General features: G+C 42.2%; 1 protein-coding gene across 7 annotated transcripts in view; it reads right to left on the reverse strand.

Moving 5' to 3' along the window:
- camk2g2 (calcium/calmodulin-dependent protein kinase (CaM kinase) II gamma 2) overlaps nucleotides 1-25,155 on the reverse strand; it is a 351,948-nt gene that overhangs the window by 81,582 nt on the left and 245,211 nt on the right. For all 7 annotated transcript variants that reach the window (XM_041176368.1, XM_041176369.1, XM_041176371.1 and 4 more), the window contains exons 6-9: nucleotides 24,838-24,910; nucleotides 22,211-22,313; nucleotides 5,154-5,237; nucleotides 4,594-4,688 (exon numbers count right to left, since the gene is read on the reverse strand). In XM_041176368.1, the coding sequence (XP_041032302.1) occupies nucleotides 4,594-4,688; nucleotides 5,154-5,237; nucleotides 22,211-22,313; nucleotides 24,838-24,910 (355 nt within the window). The remainder of the gene's footprint in view (nucleotides 1-4,593; nucleotides 4,689-5,153; nucleotides 5,238-22,210; nucleotides 22,314-24,837; nucleotides 24,911-25,155) is intronic.

A 25,155-nucleotide genomic window follows, 5' to 3' on the forward strand; every position in this document is an offset into this window, starting at 1 on the left:
CACTGATATGGGTGCAACCACTTGCCTGACAGATGGGACAAGAGAGATAGGTCCACGTTTTTTTTGACGTAAGCTGTCCTCCTTGTTTTTCCTCATTCCAACCATCTGGAATATCTGGAATTCCCAGAAATCCCAAACTCACTGAACACGACCAACCCTCTGAACATCAAGTCAACCGGTCCCCCATCAGTCGTATGAAACTACTTATAATTTAGTGTTGGTTGAGAAAAGATGCAAGAAATATGCCTTGTGTGGGAAATGGAAGTGACAGGGCCCAGCCTAGAGTGAGCAACTGAGTTGGGAATATATTAGTGTGGTTTGAGGATGTTGGATGCTGTCATTAGGCATAAGAGCGTAAAAAAAAACATTTTGTGGATCAGAAATTCCTCAACGCTGACATCGATAGAAGCTAAAAAAAAACTTTGCATCTTAAAAGAAATTGGAACCAAATAAAGTCCAAAGTCAGTGAGAAATTTGACTCTGTAATAAAATGCTCGAGAAACAAGACTTAATTGCCTAACTTGCAAATTCTCCTTCAAGGGTTCTGGTAAATGTGCTGGCCACATTGCCCGATGGTTCCTCCTTGAGGCCGCAAGTTTTTCTTGAGTGGATGAAGCATGAAGGGAGGCATGATAGTGAAGCGTTAAGGAGGGGAGGAATAGTTCAAACTGATGTGATCATATAGTCTTCACTGTGACCATAATGTCTGTCGACTGATCATCATGCCCCACTTGCAGAGGTGGTTGAGATGGTTTTCACTTGGAACTTGCTGCAAAGATGACTGCACAGAACTGGCTGCCCTTCCTGCAATCCAAATGGGAATGGATACAGGAGAAAATAGGACAACAATTAACGTGCTTACTGAAGTGTAATCCACGTGAAACTAGAGTTCCATTAGGCAGAAACAGTTCAAAGCCTGGGGGTGGGGGGCGGTGGGGTGGGGGTGTGGAGGGTGCAAAATGGGAGAAGCAATTCTTTGGCAAAACATACATGTGAGAGAAACATTTTGCTCTTGTTGAAGGACTAGGAGGAAAGTCAAAGAAAATTCATGAGTCTTTCCTCAGTATGGATAGTTATTCACATTTTTCTACCAAGCGCTGCTGTTGTTGGTTTGTGAACAGTAACTGCTTAAAAGAAAAGCTGGAATGTATGGCTGCCAGTGACATCCAATGCATTCATATGACATTGCTCTGGTATTTTAAAAACAGATGTTAACCCATTTTTTAAAAAATAGGTTATTGCCTGCATTACATTAGCTGAAAGGTCACACAAGTGTGCTAAACATCATTCACTAATCTCACCTACAATCATTTCTGGACTTATATTCTTAGTTTTTTTTTACAATTCTGTGTCGGAAGTTACAATGTGGGGATATCATTTCTATCACTTCACTCTGTTTCTCAAGTCTCTGTCCAGCTTAACTTTTTGCTGAGGGTATCAGTTTCACCTACAACAGCAATGAATCTTTGTATTTCTCTTTCTTGGATTTTTAAAATTTTGGCAAAAATTTTTCCCAACACCCTGGGGGAAAATGGTGTTGTGACCTTGTGAAAATTGGGAATGATTTGGAAACCCAGGCAATGGTGACAAACTGCTCACTAAAGGACATTGTCCATCCACGGGTCACTGAAGACCCAGCCTTGTGAGAGATGAAATCACAATAGGGCTACAGCAACACCTCACTTACAAACTTGATGGTCTCTGGCAATGGGATCAAAATCCTATGGGAGTTCAGTGCTGCAGCACAGCAATGTGCTCTTAGATTACAGGATCAATAGCTTTAGGTTGATCTTGTTCTCAAGAATAACTCACCCTCCTTTCATTACAATTCTTGCACCTAATAATTGTTTTCATTAACTGCAAAAGAGTAGCTAAAACATATGCAAGGCCAGTAAGACAAAGTGCAGCATTGCACTTGAGTGGAGTGACGATATGAGGTAATTAAGGTGCTAATTACAAAAGGAAAGAGAGTGTGTGCTTTGTGGAGATATTGGGTTGTTGCCACACTCCATTGGAGCTGTATATGCACCTAACCACACAAAACATTATCACTCTCGAGGAGGCAAGCAAGGAAGGTGGTTCTAGGTATGGTGAATATGTTATGAAAGAATTCTGGTAAAAAGTTTGGGTTGTTATCTTTGGGAAAGAGGAAACTTTGGGAATGACCCAACAAAAGTTTTTAAGACCCTGACGGAGAGTGACAAAGCTACCACAGGGAAACGGTTAACAATAACAAAACGTTTAAATACAGTTACAAATTAAAATGTTCAGAGTGAGATGGAGAGTCAGAGGAATCTTAGCTGATGGCAGCTGACTGGTAAGAAAGGTTACTCCTGCATCATCATTGAAGCAGACAGTACAAGTAAGTTCATAGGGCATCTGGTGGTGGTTCTAGAGAGAGACTGGATCGAGCAGGTTTGTGGGGTTGACATCAAACGGGATGCACTTGTCCACTCTAACGATCCAGTTCTCTTACTGAAAAAAAGTGTTAAAATTAATCGAATGGCAGTCTAACCATTTGGGACTCAATGATTTATACAATAATCCATGTCATATTACAGCAAATGCTTAAATTTTAATTTCTTGCCATTCTAATTCACTATTCATTCAATCAATTTTCAAAGTATTCTATTTGTTCAGTGCCTAGCATATGAATATAATGCCAGGTAATTTTAAAAGTGTGTTTATTGCACTTAAGAGGAATACATTGCTTTTTCTGCCCCCCATGTAATTGAGAATGGTGCAATAATGATTATACATAGTGCTGGCAAAGTCAGATAAATCACTGTGCTGATGAATAATGACATTTTTCCAGTTTTTCATTGCAGAAGTGAAAAATCTAAAACCTTGCAGGCTGTGTTTTCTTTTAAGTAACTTCCCAATGGAAAATGGACTCTATCGTACTAAAATTGAAACATGCATTGAAATAAAATAGAGTCCACTCCTGTGTGTAGTGTTTGAGGGAGTCTCATGCAAAATGAACGCCCATGTTCCAGTAGGCGAATGGCACAAGCTGCTCCTGGTTTGGCAAATCCCACTCAGGAAAACCACAAGACGGATGATCTAGCAAGTGGAGAAATGTCGCTCGAAGCAGGGTGGCATTCTTCCAAGGAATATTGTAAGAGTAGAGCACAGAGGGATCTTTACTCTGCATCTAATCGTTCTGCAGCCAATCTGGCAGACATTGAGGAGCCCGTTGTGACAATGACAGTGACAATTTGGTAAGGCTGTTAAGTAAAGCATATGGATCCTGGGCTTTCTATACCGAGGCGTAGGGCACAAAACCAATGCTAAACCTGTGTGAATCTTTAGACTTCAACTGGAGCATTGTATTCAATTCTGGGAACCACACCACAGGAAGCATGCGGAGACCCTTGAAAGGGTACAGGGATGAGGACTTCAGTTACGTGGAGAGACTGGAGAAGCTGGAATTGTTCTTAAAGCAGAAAAGTTATGGAGAGATTTAATAGAAGTGTACACAAAATTTGAGGGGTTTTGATAGAAACTGTTTTCAGGAGGGTTGCCAACTAGCATGCCTACCTAAGATAACTGGCAGAGGAACCAAGGGGGAGATGAGGAGAATTGTTTTTACACAGTGTTGATGGTCCTGCATGCAATGCCCAAAATGATGGCGGAGGCAGATTCTACAGTAACTTTCAGAGGAGGATTGGATGGTTCCTCAGAAAGGGGAAAAAAATTTCAGAACTAAAAGGAATGGAACTAATTAGATAGTTTGTTCAAAGAGGCAGCACAGGCGCTGATGAGCTGAATGATGTCCTTCTGAGCTGTAAGATTCAATGATTTCTCAGCATTAACGCCTCTCATTTGAATGAGCATAACATTGATCTGGCAAATTGTTTCAAAATACGAGTAAAAATTCCACTAAAAATTTTATTTTGACCCCACGTATAATTGTCTCCAGTGGCAAGGTTGACTAGACAACTTTAGGACAATTTGACACCTGTGATTGATAGTAAGTCTCATGATTGCCTGTCATATCATTTATATGCTGCACATTTAAAATATGTGTTATTAATAACTTGCAGACTTCATTTACGACAAGAAGTGTGGAGACTTGTTGACCAGCTTCGCCACTGTTCCCAGACCATTAATCTTAGATTGGAGCAGTGACTCATTTGAAAGGTCAAAAAACAACTTATGGTTCAATCAGATTAAAAAGATTGTGTTCAATTTTTCTTTAATCTTTCATGGGATGTGGGCATCGCCAGCAAGGTCAGCATTTGTTACCCATCCATAATTGCCCCTGAACTTGAGTGGCTTGCCAGGCCATTCCAGAGGGCAGTTAAGGGTCAACCATACTGCTGTGGGTCTGGAGGTACATGCAGGCCAGACCAGGTAAGGATGGCAGATTTCCTTCCCTAAAAAGCATTAGTTTTTGCAACAATCAATGATGGTTTCATGGTCACCAATACTGAGACTAGCTTTGTATTCCAGATTTATTAACTGAATTTAAATTCCACTGGTTGCCGTGGTGGGATTTGAACCCATGTCCCCAGGGCATTAGCCTGGGCCTATGGATTAGTAGCTCAGCGACATTTCCACTATGCCACCTTTTCCCCTGATTCTACTTACATCATAAGCACCAGCCTTAATTTGTTGATAAAGCTTATGCTGGTCCTCATCCCAGAATGGAGGATAGCCTACTAATAATATGTAGAGAATGACGCCTGAAATAAACCACAAATGAATAAATGTGTTAGCATTAATCTGTCATATGGAACCTGCCAGATTACATTCTGCTGCCCCATTTCTTATCCTTCACCTCTGCTGTCCATCTGGTGCACTATTGAGGGACAATAGAAGCAAGCTTCTCCACCGCTGCATCCATGACTCTATCTAGTGGACTTGCCAAGAGCTGACAGAACTCATTCAATGGGAGGAAGGAAGCGTGTGAATGCAAATCAAAGTACTGACCCTGCTCGAGTCCAATATTGGAGTGAACTCAGGGCTTCCAATAAAGTTTCAGATTTTTTTAACTGGAAGATAAATCAACCTATCCTCCCACTGCAGCATTCAAAACATGAGAATTAATGAGTGATTGTGGAAGTTACTGGTGACAGTGGTTTATTTTTGAAGACCTGTTACCTTGAACCCTCTGGGCTACATCCCAAATAATTGACTTTTCCACTCACCACATGCCCAGATATCAACTGGTTTTCCATAAGGATCTTTTCTTAGAACCTCTGGGGAGAGGTATCCAGGAGTACCTGCAAAGCCTGTGGGGGATAAAATATCCAGGTGTGATTTTCTTGCCCTTAACATTGGTTCACCTGCTAAAAATTGGAACATTACAACAAACCTGTTCCATATATTGAACACAGCGCAAGATTTAAACTATTCTTTGCCTCAATGTCTGGTGCCCTCACTGAAAGTCAATGATCAGGACATCAAATAAAGACAAACATTTTGGCCTTGATTTGGCCAAGTTTCTTGGCAATTGCAATGGCCTAGGACATTGTCAAGACTTATCATACAACCAAGTACATTAAAGAACAGTGACCATTGTGTAGGCAAATTAATTATTATACATGAAGGTCAGAAGAGTTCATCAAATAACATTGTAAAGTGAAACAACAATGTAAGCTTTCAGACAGAAGAGAATCAATGGATAATTTGACCCAGCAAAAAACTTGGTCAAAGAAGTGGGTTTGACATACAAGCATACAAATTAGGAGCAGTAGGCCATTTGGCCCCTCGAGCCTGCTCCACCATTCAATAAGATCACAGCTGATCTGATTGAGGCCTCACCATGCCACTTTCTCACCTATCTCCTATACCCTGTGACTCCCTTGTTATTCAAGAATCTAACTCTGCCTTAAAAATATTCACGGGGTGTGATGTTAGGAATAGAGGTAGCTTAAGTGAGTTATATTTGTGTTTGAGGGTGTTAGGAGTAAGGTATATCTTTATGTTTAAGTTCAATTTATATATTATTTTCTATTTGTGGGTTAAAAGGTGAAACTTGGGACCCAGTTTCATTTTTGAGCGAAGACAGCAGGCCTAAAGCTTTGTTTGTGTACTTGCATTTCTAATGAGTTTTATGATTCTTGAAGGGGGGTAAAACAAATACAGGAGTAGAAAAAAAACTGTGGTGTTGGGTCCAGAAAGAGAGAGAGACGCACACACCGTGCCCCCCCCCCACTCTCTCTCTCTCTCTCTCTACCCCACCCCCCCCCCCACCCCAAGAAAAGCAGTTTGTTCAGTTGAAGCCAGGAATCCAGACAGACTGGACAGCAGAGAGACAGATGGCAAATCCCAAACTAAAGTTGAAGCCAGCTGCTAAGAGTGGCTGGACAAGAGAGAAAACTGCAGAAGCAGGTTCCAGAAACTAAAGAAGAAAGTCCCCAAATCCAGGGGAGTGGAACAGGAAAGATCCCAAGAGGACAGTTTAGTCAAAGGACAAGGACAGGAGTCTGGACAAGGTTCTGCTCTGTGGAAGTGAGAATAAAGAAAGGAGAGGAAGGCACCAAGCTTCAAGGGAAGAAAAACTGCAGGAAGCAGATTTAAAGCAAAAACGGCCTGTGAGAACTCGGAAGATCCAAATAGACAGCTGAAGGTCTGTAACTCTTTACTATGGGCACGTGAAGCAGTGGTGTTCTGTTAGCGTGACTGAGCATTTGAGGGAGAGTGCATGGAAGGAAGCCCTTGAATTCATCTGGTGATCCAGGGGAAAGGAACATCGGAAGGTGAGTTTGAAACCCTGGAGCTGGAACCCTTGTGGAAGGTGAGTGAGAGAGGGTGTTGTTTGGGACAAGGTTCTAGAGCGAGTTCTTTGGGAGTGGAGATTGGAAACCCTTGCATGGAAGATTGAGTTCGGTGAGACCGGTTGGCTTTCGGTGTGTCAAGCGTTTGGGGGAGTTGATGAGGGATCTATAGCATTTGATTAAGGTGGCATCTGTCACTTGGTTTCAGAGTGTGGTGTGTCTGACCACAGGTCACCTATTGTTTACATGGACTGTGTGCGTACTGTGAACATTAGAGTATAAGGTAGCTTTTGTAACTTGTGTTATCCTCACGAATCTGTATATATCTGTAAAGGTATAGTTGTGGGTGAAGGAGTATTGTAATATAGTTCATCTTTCCTTGTTTAATAAATGTTTTATTCTTTTGTTAAAAGTTCATCAGCTGACTCCGGTGACTCTGTTCAGTAGCCACTCTCCATGTATCTAAACAAAAAATAAAAGTTACGATCTATTAGGCTGGGTTGCACCCTGGATTTGGCTTGTCCAGTAGTAACATCAGCTGGGGTCATAACAATGGATGTCACTGACAAGGCCAGCATTTGTTGCCCATCCATAATTGCCCTTGAACTGAGTGGCTTGCTAGGCCATTTCAGAGGGCAGCTAAGAGTCAACCACATTGCTGTGGGCATGTGGAGGCCAGAACAAGAAAGGACAGCAGATTTCCATCTGTAAAGGGGATTAGTGAACCAGATGGGTTTTTGTGACAATCGATGGTTGTCATGGTCACTAATACTGAGACTAACTTTCAATTGCAGATTTATTAATTGAAGTTAAATTCTACCAGCTGCTATGATGGGATTTGAACTCATATCGGTGGTCCATTAGCCAGGGCCTCTGGATTACAAGCCCAGCAACATTAGCACAATTCCACTGTCTCCCCTTGGCATCAAGGAAATGAAGCAGCTTACAAAGAAGTCAAAAATGATCAAGCTCCTGCAAGCAGCAAGCTGTGATAGCCAAGAAAGGGGCCAGGAGCTCCAGTTTTTTGGAATTATCAGGCTGTTTATTTATTTTGGATGTAGCAATCGACAGCCATGCTGACGCATACATGAGAGCTCAACTCAACCCACTATCGATAGCTTCGCTGGCAGATTATATCCAATTCTGGGCGCAATATTTTAGGAAAGATGCCAGAAAACAGTGCTCAGACTGAATGCCTTCAGCTATGCGAAGAGACCAGAGAAGCTGGGAATGTTCTACTGAAGAGCTGAGAAGGCTAACTTCAGTTTTAATAGGAGGTATTTAAAATTATGAGGGGTTTTCATAGATCAGGTAATAATAGATTCCATGGACAAGAGGCTTGGTGATCAGAGGACACAGATGGAAAGTAATTGGAAAAATTCCAGAGGTGGAATAGGAAGAATTTTTATTAACGCAGCGCAGTTACACTCTGGAATGTGCTGCCTGGACGAATGGTGGAAACAGATTCAGTAATAACTGGATCTCTATTTAAAAAAGAAAAATGTGCAAGCAAACAGCAGGGGGGTTTGGTGGGAGGGGAGGGGGGGGGGTGGAAAGAGTGCATGGACACATGGGTGGAATGGCCTCCTTGTGTTTCTTTTCCATTCTTTCATGGGATGTCGCTGGCTAGGCCAGCATTTATTACCCCTCTCTAATTGCCCTTCAGAAGCTGTTGATGAGCCACCTTCTTGAACTGCTGCAGTCTATGTAGTGTAGGAACACCCTGAGCGCTGTTAAGGAGGGAGTTCCATGATTTTGTTCCAGCAACAGTGAAGGAACGGTGATATAGTTCCAAGTCAGGATGGTGTATGGAGGGGAACATATGAACAAGGAGCAGGTGTAGGCCACTCGGCCCCTTCAAACCTGCTCCACCATTGACTAACATCATGGCTGATCTGATTGTAGCCTCCTGCCTACCCCTGATAACCTTTCACCTCCTTGTTAATCAACAATCTATCTACCTCTACCTTAAACATATTCAAGGACCCTGCTTCCAGTGCCTTTTGAGGAAGAGAGTTCCAAAGACTCATGGCCCTGAGAGAAAAAGATTCTCCTAATCTACGTTTTAAATGGCGACCCCTTATTTTTAAACCATGACCCCTAGTTCTAGATTCTCCCACAACAGGAGACATCCTCTGCACATCCACTCTGTCAAGACCTCTCAGGATCTTAAAGGTTTCGATCAAGTCAGCTCTAACTCTTCTAAACTCCAGTGGATACAAGCCTAACCTGTCCAAACTTTCCTCATAAGACAATCCACCCATTCCTGGTAATTGTCTAGTAAACGTTCTCTGAACTACTTCTAATGCATTTACATCCTTAAGTAAGGTGACCAATACTGTACACAATACTCCAGATGTGGTCTCACCTGTGCCCAGTACAACTGAAGCATAACCTCCCTCCTTTTGTTATCAATTCCCCTCACAATAAATGATAACATTCTATTAGTTTTCCTAATTACCTGCTGTACCTGCATACTAACCTTTTGTGATTTATGCAGACACCCAGATCCCTCTGAATCTCAGAGCTCTGCAATTTCTCACCATTTAGATTATAAGCTTCTTTTTTATTCTTCCTGCCAAAAAAAAATGATTTCACATTTGCCCACATTATACTCCATTTGCCAGATCTTTGCTCACTCACTTAACCTATCTATGTTGCTTTGTAGCCTCCTTACATCCTCTTCATAAGTTACTTTTCTACCTGTCTTTGTGTCATCAGCAAATTTAGCAACCATCCCTTCTGTCCCTTCATCCAAGTAATTTATATGAATTGTAAAAAAAAGTTGAGGCCCCAGCACTGATACCCTCATCACATCCTGCCAACCAGAAAAAGACTCATTTATGCCAAATTCTCTGCTTCCTGTTAGCCAGTCAATCTTCTATCCCTGCCAAAGTTTACACCCTGAGCTTTTATTTTCTGCAATAAACTTTGATGTGGCACCTTATCAAATACCTTCTGGAAATCTAAGTACAATACATCCACCGGTTCCTCTTTATCCACAGCATGCGTGTCCTTCAAAGAACTTCAACAAATTGATTAAACATAATTTCCCTTTTACAAAACCATGTTGACTCTGTTGATTGCCTTAAACTTTTCTAAGTGTCCTGCTATAACATCTTTAATAATAGCTTCTAACATTTTCCCTATGACAGATGTTAAGCTAACTGGCCTGTAACTTCCTACTTTCTGTCTCCCTAAGGTTGGGTTTTAACTGCAACACACCTCATGGTTTCAGTCTGGTGAGACACACTAACTGGACTCATATATGAAGGCAAGCTCCAGATCAGCGTCCTTAGCGTCCAATACCTTAATGCACCCACTGCCCAGCAGAGGCTACTGGTTTGCAATCAGGAGCAGGTTGCCAGTGGACCATTACTCTCCATTACTGCCGCAGCAGTGAGAGACACCTCAAATTTCTGGGGTAGGTTCTCCCAATTGTCCGCCATTTCCACAGAGTCTCTGGTAGTCAGCTGTCCAAGTGAGGGTGGAAGATGAGGAAAATTCCTGCAAATATTCTTACCTCCTAGGATAGGTTAGTCTCGTTAAGATGAGGGACATATATGGGGGAGAAAAGCTTGTTAAAAGGGACAGTGGTTAAGACATCAGAGTTTAACGCATGATGGACTGAATGGCCTCCTGCTGTCCTGGATCAGTCTGCAAGTCTAAGTTTGAAAGCAGTCGACTGAGAAAGTTTAAACAGGGAACCTCGAGACACAAGTTCAAGACAAGGCTTTGAGATTGGAAGGCAATCTGAGAATTGGATACTTAGCAATCTTGGATTATGTTGTCAACTCCTTAAGCTTGCCCATTGCCTATGGAAGCTAAAAGTGTCACTGAATGATATATGCCCACAAAAGCAATAGGTCATTATGTTGTCAGGCAATGAGCAATAATCAGATCAAGTGCCCTGCAGTTTTACAGGAGTCATTAAATATTAATTAAATCCATTTAGGAATAAGTTTGAGAAGCTGGTGACAGAGTCAGAGAGATGGATTTGATTTTCTGTTCAAAGCGGCACCTTTGAGTGAGCTGCCCTCTATCCACAGACGGTTCAGCATTGCTGAACCACAACTGTAAATAAACAGAAATACACATCATGCATTTTTAGGTGTTTTGATGGAGTATGCAGAGTCAAACTGTTTCCACTGGCAGGAAGGTTGGTAACCAGAGGACACAGATTTAAAATAATTGGCAAAAGAACACGAGGGTGGGTGGGGGAGAATGAGGGTTTTTTTTAATGCAGTGAATTGTTATGATCTGGAATACGCTGCCTGGAAGGATGGTGGAAGCAGGTTAAAAAGTAACTTGCAAAAGGGAATTGGATAAATACTTGAAGGGGAAAAAATAGCAAATCTGTGAGGGAAGCACATGGGCACAGGAACTAATTCAATAGCTCTTTCGAAGGGCCAGTACTGCTTCAATAGGTCAGATAACCTTGTCCTGTCCTGTATGACCCTTTGCTTCTATTCCAACTCGGGTTCCAAAGATGTACAGGGGAGGAAGAAGGGATGAAAAGGGATTCCATCCTGCATTGGGCTCCCTCTATACTTAATCCTTTCTGAGAACTAGAATAAGTAAGTGGAAACAATATAGAGCCGTGTTTCAGTGGTTGTGCTTGCCTAAGGCAGGTGGTTCTTGAGTCTACTGAACAAATATTGAAATGCGTATCTTTCAGAACCAAACCAGAGAAGGTTTTGAAATAATTAACACTGCTCAAAGGTGATTACTTAGCGCAGGTGCACGGTATTTGCAACCATGAGCAGCGGCTGCATATACAACCCCTGCCATGCTTGGCCTAAATAGCCAAGTGGTTATGGTACTGGGTTTGTAACCCTAAGATCAAGAGTTCAAATCTCACAATGGCAAACTATGAAACAATGCAACTTCATCTGAAACAGATGGAAATGGGTTTGTAAAAGCGCTGTAGTTTCTGTAGTGTAGTGGTTATGATGTTCGCCTCACACGCGAAAGGTCCCCGGTTCGTAACTGGGCAGAAACATTATGGCTTGGCCTAAATAGCCAAGTGGTTATGGTACTGGGTTTGTAAACCCAAGATCAAGAGTTCAAATCTCACAATGGCAAACTATGAAACAATGCAACTTCATCTGAAACAGATGGAAACGTGTTTGTACTCGAAAGAGTTACAACCTCTGCCATATTTAATTCAAGGGGAATAGCAGTCTGCTGGAATGGGGGGAGGTGGGGGAGAGGAGGTGAGAGTGGGAGAGATAAAGAGGAGAGGGGGAGAGTTTGTCTTTCACTTAAAGCTGAGTACTGTCTCCCAATAACACTGCACACTTGACATTTGCTGCTTAATTCAGGGTCTGCTTAACCAATGCTACATCACAGAGCCATTGAGGTGAATAAAATAGATGCATTTAAGGGGAAGTCAGTTAAACATGAGGGAGAAAGGAATAGAATGTTATAATGATAGGGTGAGATGAAGGGTGGGAGGAGGTTTGTGTGGTACATGGACACTGGTATAGGCCAGTTGGGCTGAATGGTTGGTTTCTGTGTTACAAATTCTATGTCCCACAGGCAGATTTAACTAGAACACCGCATTAACCATTAAACACTGGAAATGAACATTGTGTCATGTGAAACCTGATGCGTTTGTGTTGCCTTAGTCACTGTATTAAAGGCATTATCCCATTTTTTGCTAAAGCCTCCATGTCATGAAAATATAATAATTTTCATATTATTGTAATTTATTGTAAAGGTAGATTAATAATGGGGTTTGGATTAGTTTCTCTGTGTGTAGGTAAGTGTGTGTGGGTGTTTTAATTGAGTTACAAACAGCTGGTCTGGGTGCCTTGATTCATCGGAAGGGAAGCTAGGTTTGAAATGCTAAATACATAACCATGGCTGAAGTTTTAGAATGGGAGGTGTGAAGAACATTTGCATTTTTAGATAAACCAGGATCATGAATTTCAAAGAGATGGTAAGGTGTTACACCTAGCCAGCAGAGGCTAAGTCAAACAGTCTGTTTATTTTTCCCCAAAGATCTCTGATAATATGAGTACTATGAAAGATTTATATTATGGAAAAAGTAAAGCTGCAAAGACATATTGGAACAATGGGATTTACATTAAAAAGGGAGAAACATGTATAAAGGAGATGAGGTTATATGTAAGGAAGAAGCCATTCTAAGATCCAACAAGTGTGAAAAGCCACCAGCCTCTATGTAAACTAATTAGTGTGGGGGAGGGTTCAATTGAAGGGAAGTTTAAAAAAAATCAAAAAGAAACAAGAGAGGCGCAGGGTGGTGAAGAAGTGAACAATAAGTGTGACAGGAAGGGACAGAAAATATAAGCAGAAGGGTGCAGCAGAAATCAGAGCCAGAATGGGCAATAATGGTAAAAAGTCAAAGCTTAAGGCTCTTTATCTGAATGCATGCAGCATTTGTAACAAGATAGATGAGTTGACAGCACAAATAGAAATAGATGACTATGACTTGATAGCTATTACAGAGACGTGGTTGCAGGGTGACCAAGACTGGGAACTCAATATTCAAGGGTATTCGACCGGTTTAGGAAAAACAGGCAAAAAGTGAAAAGGAGGTGGGGTAGCTTTGTTAATAAAGGAAGGTATCAGTGCGGTGGTGAGTAGTGATACAGGTGTAATAGAACATGATGTGGAATCAGTTTGGGTGGAAATAAGGAATAGCAAGGGGAAGAAGTCAAGGGTGGGAGTCATCTATAGGCCCTCGAAGAGTTGCCTCACTGTAGGACAATGTGTAAATCGGGAAATAACGGAGGAATGAAAGAAGGGTGCTACAATTGTCATGGGTGATTTTAATCTGCATATTGACTGGACAAATCAGAGCAATATGTTGCAGAACCTACTCGGGAATAGGCTATTTTAGATCTAGTAAAGTATAATGAGGTGGGATTAATAAGTAGTTAAGGACCTTCTAGGGGGTAACAATCACAATATGGTAGAATTTCAAATTCAGTTTGAGGGCGAGCAACTCAGGTCTCAAGCCAGTTTCCTCAACTTAAATAAGGGCAATTCCAGAGGTATGAAGAAAGAGCTGAATAAAGAGGGCTGGGAAAATAGGCTAGGGGGAAGGTCAGTGGATGAACAGTGACAGACATTTAAGCAGATATTTCACAACACTCAGCAAAAAAATTATCCTGATCAAAAAGGAGGACTCAATGAAAAGGATGCACTACCCGTGGTTAACAAAGGTGGTCAAGGAGAATATACAATCATAAACTAAGGCATACAAAGCGGCAAAAACTAGTTGTAGGCCAGAGGATTGTGAATTTTAATAAGACCATGGCTGATCTGCCCCAGGCCTCAACTCCTCTTTTGTGCCAGCTCCTCATAGCCCTCAACTCCCTGATATTTCAAAAATCTATCTACCTCCTCTTTAAATACTTTCAGTAATCTAGCCTCCACAACTGTCTGGGGTAGAGAATTCCAGACATTCACCACCCTCAGAAGAAATTCCTTTGCATCTCAGTTTTAATTGAGTTTCGTCTTATTCTATAACTATGTCCCCTAGTTCAAGATTCTCCCACTAGTGGAAACATCTTCTCAAAATCAATCCTGTCAGGCCCCTTCAGAATCTTGTATATTTCAAGAAGATCACCCCTCATTCTTCTAAACTCTAATGAGTAAAGGCCTATCCTGTTTAGCCGTTCTTGATAAGTCAACCCCTTCTTCCCAGGAATTAGCCTCATGAATCTCTTCTGAACTGCTTCCAATGCCAGCATATCCTTTCTTTAATATGGGGACCAAAACTGTACACAGTACTCCAGGTGCAACCTCACCAACCCCTGTACAGTTGTAACAAGACCACCCTATTTTTAAACTCCAACTCCCTAGCAACACAGGCCAAGATTTCATTTGCCTTCTTGATTACTTGCTGCACCTGCATGCTAACATTGTGTTTCATGCACAAGAGCACCCAGATCCCTCTGTGCTACACTTTTTGGAGTCTCTCGCCATTTAAATAATAATCTGCCTTTTGACTCTTCCTACCAAAGTGCATGACCTCACACTTTCCTACATTAAACTCCATCTGCCATGTTTTTGCCACCTCACTCAGCCTAGTTCCCCTTGCAGATTCCTTATGTCCTCATCACAACATGCCCTCCCACTTATTTTTGTATCATCAGCAAATCTGAATAGATTACACTCTGCCCCCTCCTCCAAGTCATTAATATAGATAGTGAACAATTGAGGCCCTAGGACTGATCTTTGTGGCACTCCACTAGTTAAGTCTTTCCAACCTGAAAATGATCCATTAATCCCGACCCTATGTCTTCTGTGCATTAACCAATCCTCAATCCATGTTAATACCTTACCCCCAATACCGTGGGCTCCTATCTTGTACAATAACCTTTTATGTGGCACCTTATTGAACGTCTTCTGGAAATCCAAATACACTATATCTACCGGTCCCTTTTTATCAACTCTGCTTGTTATATCCTTCAAAGAACTTTAGCAAATTTGTCAAACATGATTTCCCTTTCACAAAACCATGTTGACTCTGTTTAATTGGGTTAAGCTTTTCTAAATGTCCTATTTCTTCCTTAATAATGGACTCTAGCATTTTCCCAACGACAGATGTTAATTTGACTGGCCTGTCGTTTCCAGCTTTTTGTCTCCCTCCCTTCTTGAACAGAGGCATCACATTAGCGGTTTTCCAATCTGCTGGGTCCCTCCCGGAATCCAGTGAGTTCTGGAATATTTTGACCAATGCCTTCACTATCTTTGTAGCCACTTCCTTTAAAACCCTTGGATGCAGGCCATCAGGTCCTGGTGACCTGTCTGCTTTCAGTCCCATTAGTTTCGCAAATACTTTGTCCCTCGTGATAGAGACTGTTACAAGGTCTTTCCTCCCATTTAGCTCCTTGCTTATCTGATATCTTTGGGATGTTTATAGTATCCTTTGCCATGAAGACCAATGCAAAATATTTTTTAAATATCTGCCATTTCCCTGTTCCCTGTTACTGCATCCTCCAAGGGTCTCACGCTCACTTTAACCACTCTCTTCCTTTTTATATACCCACAGAAGCTCTTGTTGTTTGTTTTTATATTTCTTGCTAATTTACTTTCATAATAAATTTTCTCCCTCTTTATTAGCTTTTTAGCCATCCGCTGCTGGTTCCTGAAAAATTCCCAATCCTCTGGTCTACCACTAGTTTTCGCCGCTTTGTATGCCTTAGTTTTTGATTGGATACTCTCCTTGACCGTCTTGAGTAATCACGGGTGGTTCATCCTTTTCATCGAGTCCTTCTTTTTGACCAGGATAAACTTTTGCTGAGCATTATGAAATATCTGCTTAAATTTCTGCCACTGCTCATGCACTGACCTTCCCCTTAGCATATTTTCCCAGCCTGCTTTAGACAACTCTTTCTTCATGCCTCTGTAATTGCCCATATTTAAGTTGAGGACACTGGCTTGAGACCCAAGTTGCTCCCCCTCAAACTGAATTTGAAATTCTACCATGTGATTACTGCCCCCAAAAGACCCTTAACCACAATAAGTCTTATCAATCCCATCTCATTACACATTACAAGATCTAAAATAGCCTATTCCCCATTAGATTCTGCAACGTATTGCTCTAAGAAACAATCCCTGGCGTGCTCTACAAATTTGTCTTCCATGTTACCCATGTCAATCTGATAGTCCAATTAACCTTGAAAGTACAAAGCTAGTTCTTCTTTGAACACAGCTCAGGTAATTAGTGCTTCAGCTCCCATCGTCTGGGATGTGTTTTGACAGTTTTACCAAATGGAAAGTGGTGCACTCTGCACAATCGCAGCACTAGCCACAGTTCCCTCGCTGCTACAACAGGAAGTTAAAGTCCTATTCTTGGGCATGTAATGACATAGTTAGCCAATGACCAGGGCTTTGCACCCTGCCAACTTGCAGGGGCGCTCAATCTTGTTACCAGTTGTCAGCATTAGTAGCAGCTTCACTAGAATTGTGCACTCATTATCAGTACCTTTAATGAGTAACACCAGATTTTAAAAAACAGTTTTGTAAAATATTCAGCTGCACAACTGTTGTGACATGAGAAGGAGTATTAAATTAAATGTTTCTTTGCAAAAATATGACAACTGGTTTAAACCCAGTTAACTGAACTGTGAGGAAAGACTCACATTTATATAATGTCTTATCCCACATCACAAACACCTCAAACTCTGAATTACTCTAAGGTGCAGAACCTGCTGCCACATTGGTAACCATTAGTCATTTCACACACAGTAAGATCCCACAAAAACAGGAATGAGATGTATAAGGGAGGAATAAAGACTAAGACAGGAGGTGAATTTCCTGTTTGTAGCAGAGTACTATCAATGGGATCTATGAAAAGCAGGCAGACGATGCCTCGGGCAAAGGAGGGTGCCTACAACATTGTAGCACTCCCTCAGTTCTACAGTCTAGATTACATACCCAAGGTCAGGAGTGTGACTCACTTGAGCTTCCGACTCAAGAGGCAACCCTGCTTTGAACTGAGCCCAGACTGACACTCAGGGGCTACCTTTGTGTGTGTTCATTACTGGCGGGGTTGCCTTATCTGATGGCTGAACATACATGCTTCCTACAATTTCCCATCTATTAAAACTAATGGGGGCCATTTCTATTCACTGTAGCCTGTGGGAGCATTCCTGGTTCGTCTTTTACTTTGCTCAGGAAGGATGTTGTGACTTGATGGCACCAAGTGTTGGAGATCAGTGGCCTGATCATGGGCTGGTATAACATGGGATTGTACCATGCTATGGTCTGGAGTGATGCAGGATAACACTGTGCCCTGGGCGGGCAATTCAAATATTGCAGCTTAAACCAATCCTGGATTTGCCCAATATTTAGACATACAACAATAACCTGCATTTATGAAGCACCTTTAGCATATTAAAATGTCCCAAGGTGCTACACAGAGCTGTAAGGGGAAAGCAACAAACATTAAAACAAGGAATGAGATGAGAAGAGTTGCCTGAAAGTTTGGTCAAAGAGGTAGGTTTTAAGGAGTAGAAGCAGAGGGGTTTTAGGAGGGAATTTCTGAGCATGGGGGCTTAGGCGGCTGAAGGCATGGTTGTGAATAGGTGAGGGAAGGACAGGGGTTGGGGGTGGGGGCGATGGTGAAGAGAGGGAAGGGCAGCGTTGGCAAAGCTTTGAGAAAGATATCAGATCAGCCAAGTCACGGTGGCAAGATGATGGACAAGAAAAGCTCAGCTAGTCCAACAGGCTGCCCCACACAATGGTGTTACCTTCAGCATCACGATTCATGATGCCAGCTCCCCCACTACCAACAGCATAACCACTTTGGAGAGGCCAAGAAAACCGACACCGCGCCCAAAACCAATTGAGGGATAAGAAAATGTGGATGACATCCTTGTGTGAGCTCCATTTTCCTTGTCCTAGCAAGTGGCCTAGTGGCTAATTGTAATATTTTGAACATTCGCTGAGTGAGATCAACTAACTGCGTAAAGCACAGACCAAGTTGTGAACCACCTTCATCTACAGGGCTCTGCTACTCACCGAGTCACAAGGGAATCTCCCCGTCACAAAGATGTTAATTATGGTTTTAGTTAGTATTAATGCTTCTAATTTCTGTTAGTGCCTTTAATTAAATTATAAACAGAGTAAGCCTATTAGCTCTGGGTCAAGTAATACATTATTTCATCGTTAATTTTCATATAAAAAGATTGTCGAGAAATTTCCTTTTAAGTATATTTGGAAAACCTTTAAATTCCTTCTGCAAATGGTGCATTTACTCACGACTCTCTGGTGGAGTTGTTCATCGTGAGTCAGGGGATGTGATGATTTGAAATGGGACATGGTCTATTTGAATGAGGAGTCTCTGCCACTCAGCCCGCTCCACCTCATCCACTGACTTAAACATCCACTCCTTCGCCCACGCTGCACTATGGCTGCAGTGTGTACTATCTGCAGGATACAATGCAGCAAATCTTTAATAGCACCTCCCAAACCCATGGCCTCCACCATCTGGAAGAGCAAGGGCGGTGGTTGCTTGGGAACCCGTCATCCCAGGTAGTGTTGCCAACTGCAATTAAATCTATTCCTGGAGATTTAATAGCATGACTGCCCCACTCTCCAGCCATTAGTGAGCCAGCACATCCATCCTAATGACGCACTGCCTTCCTCCGCCAATTGGAAAGCAAAAAGATGCATTATCCAATTGGATGATACTGGACTGTCAGCCAAACAGTCTTGCTTTTTTTCCCATTTCCAATATTTTTATGTCTGCTGAAGAGAAACGTTCAAAGAAAAAGGAGATTTTTTTTTTTGAAATATCCCTATGATTTTTCTCCTGGGCTGCACACAGCAATATCCTGGAGAGTGAACTTCAATTCTTGGAGACTCCAGGCCAATCCTGCAGAGTTGGCAACCCTATCCCAGGGGATGTAGTGGTTCAAGGCTGCGGCCTACCACCACCATCTAGGTGTAAAATTGGGGCTGGGCAATAAATGCCAGCCTTGCCCGCTTCCTGTGAAAGAATATAAAAATGGGTAGTTCAGCAAATCCCACTGCAAGAAACAGTTTCTGGGGAAAGGTAGATTACGATTGACTGATTAGTTTTAGTTTTGCAATTAGACTGTTTAAATGTCCCCGACAACAGAGTATCATTACCAGTACAAGGTGGTTGTAGATTTGGTAGATCTTGTATTCTGATACAATGAATCGTAAGCAGGAAAATCTAGTGGTGAATAATGTGATTTAGAGGTCACTTATTCATGTCACTACAGGGTGCAAACGTTTGTGTCTTCAATTTACTTAAACAGCTGTAAACATTTATTTCTGCTACCCCGCTTGCAACCTTGTTAAAATTGTTCTCTTACAGGCCAGAAGTCTGTCTGACTGCATGCTTTCAGTTAATAGTTCGGATGCAAGGTAACCAGATGTCAATTCTGGCAAAGACATCTGGATTTGCATCTAACCCAGACTGCAGCTGGCTACAAGGGTCCTGTTTAAAATGAATGGGCAGTTCCAACCCATTCTGGCAGGGACTGGATCAACAGTGCCCAAGGTAAAGTACTAATTAGATGTGAATTAGCAGTCTTCATCAAGGAAAGGATAAGGATCACATGGAATTATATTCCTGCTTGGACTCATTGGTGAACTTGACATCCAAGTTGGATTCATGCTTGACTAGAGAGACTTGAGTCCAGCTCCCTGTCCTGGAATCCAATAATAAGCCTATTTGGATGGTCTTTGTGGTCATTGTAAACTGAGGTGCAACCATTGAGCTGCAGCTTATAGAACTGCTCTTACAGTGTGGCTGAACAATACTGTAACGTAAATGTCGTCCTGCTACCTACTACTTTCATATGATGGGAAAAGCTTATAAATGGACTGAATAGTATGGCTATCCATTCAACAGCCTTCTGAGATGACTGAGTGGAGAAATAAGATGTCTCCTGCAGCAGATCTTAGTGGGCAGGTTGATGTGATGCGTTCTATCATCTGGAGCTCATGGCCAAAATCACATTTCGGTGGTCCCTCTTCTACCACCTGTGGAATAGGTGGCTGTTGTGTCCATGCCCAGTGTGGATCTGGCTCAGCACTGTCCACTGTCTTCGAGAAAGTTTGAAGTCAGGATCCTCTGCTGCTGGGTCAGGTGATGGAGGTGTTGGTGCTTTGCAGTGCAGGCAAATGCTGTTAACAGGCAGCAGGCCCATTGACTTCAGAAAAGGAAAAGGTTAAACGTTTGATGCTGAACTAACAGAAGGCCTATGCAGCAAGATGTCACTTCTCTTTCCCAGTGCTGATAGCGCCTGCAGCGTAATGGCAGCACTGAGTATTCCTGAAATTTGGGTTAGATCACACAGTGACACTTGTTCTCACATTCCAGAAGGACACACACCCAGTAGTATGTTTGCTGGAGGATTTTTAAAAAATCAATGAGAAACCAATTTCTATAAAACACGCCTGAGACCAAGTGAATCTGGAGCCAGTGATTTACTAATTCCCTTTGTGACCTTATTTCTTTGCAGGACGTAGGTATATAAATACAGCCTGTGAAATTATTACTTATTCAATAAATAGATATATTGTTGTAAAATCAGTTCTTTCGATGTCTCAATGATGGGATCTTGAGATTTTTATATTTAAATATGGACCCTTTATTGTTAACCTTTAACTATTTACAGATCCCAAGTTACTGTCACGCATGGTGTCGTCACCTCCATGCAGGCTGATTCCAGAGTGTTCTCTCTAAACTGTTTCTCAGTCTATTACCATGTGACTCCATACATCATACCGCGGGCGGTGCTATTCTCCAGTACCACGATAACCCTTGCTCTGCCAAGCACCCTTACATTACAGTGGCATGCAGGCACATCATACAACACATATAATAATTGCTGGGACTTTAGGATACCTTGTTGGTTCCTGTTGGGCCTGTACTCATTGGAATTTAGAAGGTTGAGAGGTGATCTTATTAAAACATGTAAGATCCTGAGAGGATTTGACAGGCTGGATGCTGAAAGGATGTTTCCCCTTATGGGAGAGACTAGAACTAGGGGACACAGTTCAAAAATAAGGGTCTCCAATTTAAGACAGAGATGAGGAGAAATACTCTCTCTCTCTCTCAGAGGGTCAGAACTCTCTTCCCCAGAGAGCAGTGGAGGCTGGGTCATTGAATTTTAAGGCAGAGGTAGAGAGATTCTTGACTAACAAGAGACTCAAAGGTAATCGGGGGTAGCTGGGAATGTGGAGTTGAGGCGGCAATCAGATCAGTCATGATTTTATTGAATGGCAGAGCAGGCTTGAGGGACTGAATGGCCTACTCCTGCTCCTTGTTTGTAATTATGTTTGTGTGTTCCTTGAACCCAAATGCTCATTGTACAGTGAGTGATTCATGGTTACTTTTACCTCGAGCTTTAAAGGCACCATAGAATAGCATAGCACAGAAGGAGGCCATTCAGCCTATCAAGTCTACACCATTTCGATATAATCTACTAAGATTCTTTTGCCTACAGGCATGTCCTGTCGGAAATCTTATGTAACGTTATCACATTTCTTGTCACACCTTAAACAAAAACAGAAAATGCTGGAAAAACTCAGCAGGTCTAACAGCATCTGCGGAGAGAGAAACAGAGTTAACATTTCGAGTCCGTATGACTCTTCTTCAGAGCTTCTTGTGTCCCTTTAACTATTATAAATTTCTGTGTCTGTATTTTTAATGGGAACTGCCTATGTAAACTTTGCACACTAAAATTGGACCCTCTGTCCACTGGTGGTGCTGTAGTGCCTCGGTTTGTGGTCTCCCAGTGACTCACCCTCTACTGCAGAGAAACCTCTTGGTACAAACCAGCTCCATGTCCTAAATTTTTGCCCCTGATTTTGATAAACCCTCCGTGTGCAATACCACCGCACGTTGACTAGAGCTAACCTATAAAATGATGGATTGAGCATTGCACAAGTACTGTAACCCTCAGTGACTGCTCGTTAGGTTCCACATTGTACTGCCATGGATCCGCAAAAGTTCAGGGACTTACCAAACCATGCCTGCTGGTCTCCTTGGACTTCAATTGCCAGTCCGAAGTCTGCCAGCTTCACTGCTGCGCTTTTACATTTACTGGCAAGCAGCAGGTTCTCTGGCTTTGGGGGGTGGCGAACCAAAGCAGTTATAGGAAAATGATGGAATTAATAAGAAAAGTAATTAATAACAAGTCAAAATACAAAGCAGGAGCTGTAACACTTAGTAAACATTTGTCAACAGTTAACACTGATGCATCACTTTTTAAAAGGGCTCAATCTTTCAGTGAATACAACACCAGCAAGCTTGGCCAGGCTGTTCAATGGGTGCCCCATTATTATTCGATCTGCAAGTATTTAGAGTTTTAATTTCCGAATTGTAAACTGTAGTCAGGCTTAAATTTTTGGCCAATTTGTAAAATGTGGACAAGTTTCTACATTTATTGTTCAGCCCAGTTCTGGCCTGCCCGGATTCTCCCCTCAGCAGCATGAGGGTGAGCAGATTGTGGTTACTGAGTTCACTCCAGCAATCCCATACCATGGTCAGCTGGTACCTGGTGTGATTATCCCCCACCCTCTTGGATCTGGGCAATATCCCACCCTATGGCCAGACTGTGAACCAACAATGCCCAACTCTCCAGTGCAGCAAAGGAGGCATCAAGAAACAGTTCAGTTTTTAACACCAAACTCCCAACTGCCACACTTGTGCAATAAAATTGGGTTACACACTGACTAGTATCGTAGCAACTGCAGGTGATGGCTTCATCCACAATTACTACCGTCATTTAACCTTTTGAGTACCAAATGCCTTTTTGCAGCTTTTAAAATTGATGCCTTCCAATTATTCCCCACCACCAACTGTGGTTTGCGGATTTTGGGAATTACAAAATCCTCAGGCCTGATCCGGAAAAGTGGGAAGGTTTCATGATGAACAGCGCTGTCATAACAATCTAAACAGGACAATTTCACAACACCACCCACCACCCACAACCTCACCCCCTGCACTCCAACCCCCCTCCACAAAGCTCAATGCAACTGAAGTCCTCAAAGGGTTAATGCAACGAGACACAAAGGCTCCGTCAACAGCAACAGGTGCAAAGCCAGCACATGCACACTAGGGGGCACAGCCGTTATGCATTTGTACTGGCAGCTTTGCAAACAGATTCAGAACCAAAGTGTTAGTTCACATGATTTCTAGATGTAACTGTCATCTCATTGCTGAATAGTGTACAATTAAAAATACAAATAAAAATCCTGAGGTACTTTGAAGTGTTTTTTTGTAACTTAGTATCATAGGGATGTTTCCAGAGAAGTTGCCTTGCTTGCTTTTTCAAATGCGCAAAAATATGAGCTTACTCTCATCTCTGTTCTTTCTGCAATAAACAGCTTATGTTATGCTATGCTTGATAATTATACCTTGTTATGATTCAGTGTTGATAAGCCCCCCACTCTCAAGACTATTTCGCTCATTTTATATAAAGCGGATATTAAAAACAGCCTTGCAGTTAAGCATCACCTTGTCACATCATTCAGAATGACCTTAGAAACACAGTGACTGTTAGTACGTAGGCTAAAGTGACAACTGTTTGCATGCAGGACAATTTTTTTTCTCCAAACAAATAGCAGTAAAATGAAGGGCTAGTAAATTTGGCTTTTGGCTGCTTCAGGGGGGAATGTTGGCCAGGAAATCTTCATTGAAAAAAGCCCCGGATTCTACCTGAACTGCAGTGCAACTTCTCACCTGAAGGAAGATATCCCTCAATCAGCTCAAACTGTATGTGAAGCAGGATAACAGATTTGTTATAATGAAATTTGACTTGAGATAATAATGTATACTTTTAATTGGCCTAGCATCAATTCCCTATGTTACATCAGCAGCTGAAAGCACCTCAGGATTCATTTTATTAATTCTCTGTGATGGAGGTTGATAGGCATATCCTTTTGATAGGCAGTGAGTAAACCCAGCAAATTCAGCTACCTTTGAATATATGTGGCACATGTTTTAGGTAAAAGCACATCAATTGAAGTGTACTCGGCAGTACAGTGTTAGCACTGCACTCCAATTATATGCCAATGGAGTGGCAAGGTCAGAATGAATAGAATTTGGACAAATCAATTTAAAGGACACAGGGATGCGCATAAAATAAGCTCCCAGGTCTCATGTGACAGTCCGTCAAGAAATACAAAGGCAGGCTTCCCAGTTCTGCCCTGGCGCATGGCTGTTAAATAACGAAGGGGCTGTGAGGAGATTTAAGACATGACAGGACTCAGTGGAGACTGCCTGACCCACCATGAGAGGGAAGGTGATGGGAAGCCTTCCTGATTCATGCTGCTAATTGCCTCTCTGGTTCTGCAGTGTGAAATAAAAGCCCAGGCCGCCAGGAGAGCTGCTCAGCCATCGCTATTGATTTTGGAGTGAGCAAGAGACATGGAGCATGTATTCTAGGTGAGCCAGCCCTGCTGGTTGTAGTCAGCTGTCTGCCATGAATTATGACCCATGGGCCCTGTGGGATGGTAACAATATCCATGCAGGAAATTTCAAGCCAAGAGTTCTTAACAGTGCGAGGCAATAGACAACATGCAGCAAGGTTACACCGCTTCCAAGTGAGATGATTGCATTCTCATGTCTTTATTAGCAGATACTGACCTTGAGGTCTCTGTGCACTATATCATGTTGGTGAATGTGATTAACGCTTTCTAGAATCTGATGAATACATTGACTGTAAAACAAAAGGGATAAGAGGAGAAAAAGGGGAGGAGGAAAAGAAGGGAAGGGATGATGGATGGTAGAAAAGGGTGAGGGATAGGGAAAGGAATGGGGAGGAGAAACCAATATTACCACGAATGTCAAGATAGTGCAGAATCAACAAACTGTTACAGTGGGAAGAAAGAACAGTACACACAACTCTTGGTCGTAATAAGACAACACTGATATCGGGAATATATATTCCTTAATAAACCCAGT

Source organism: Carcharodon carcharias, chromosome 28 (genome assembly GCF_017639515.1).
Source record: "Carcharodon carcharias isolate sCarCar2 chromosome 28, sCarCar2.pri, whole genome shotgun sequence".
In the NCBI taxonomy this organism is placed as follows: Eukaryota; Metazoa; Chordata; class Chondrichthyes; order Lamniformes; family Lamnidae; genus Carcharodon; species Carcharodon carcharias.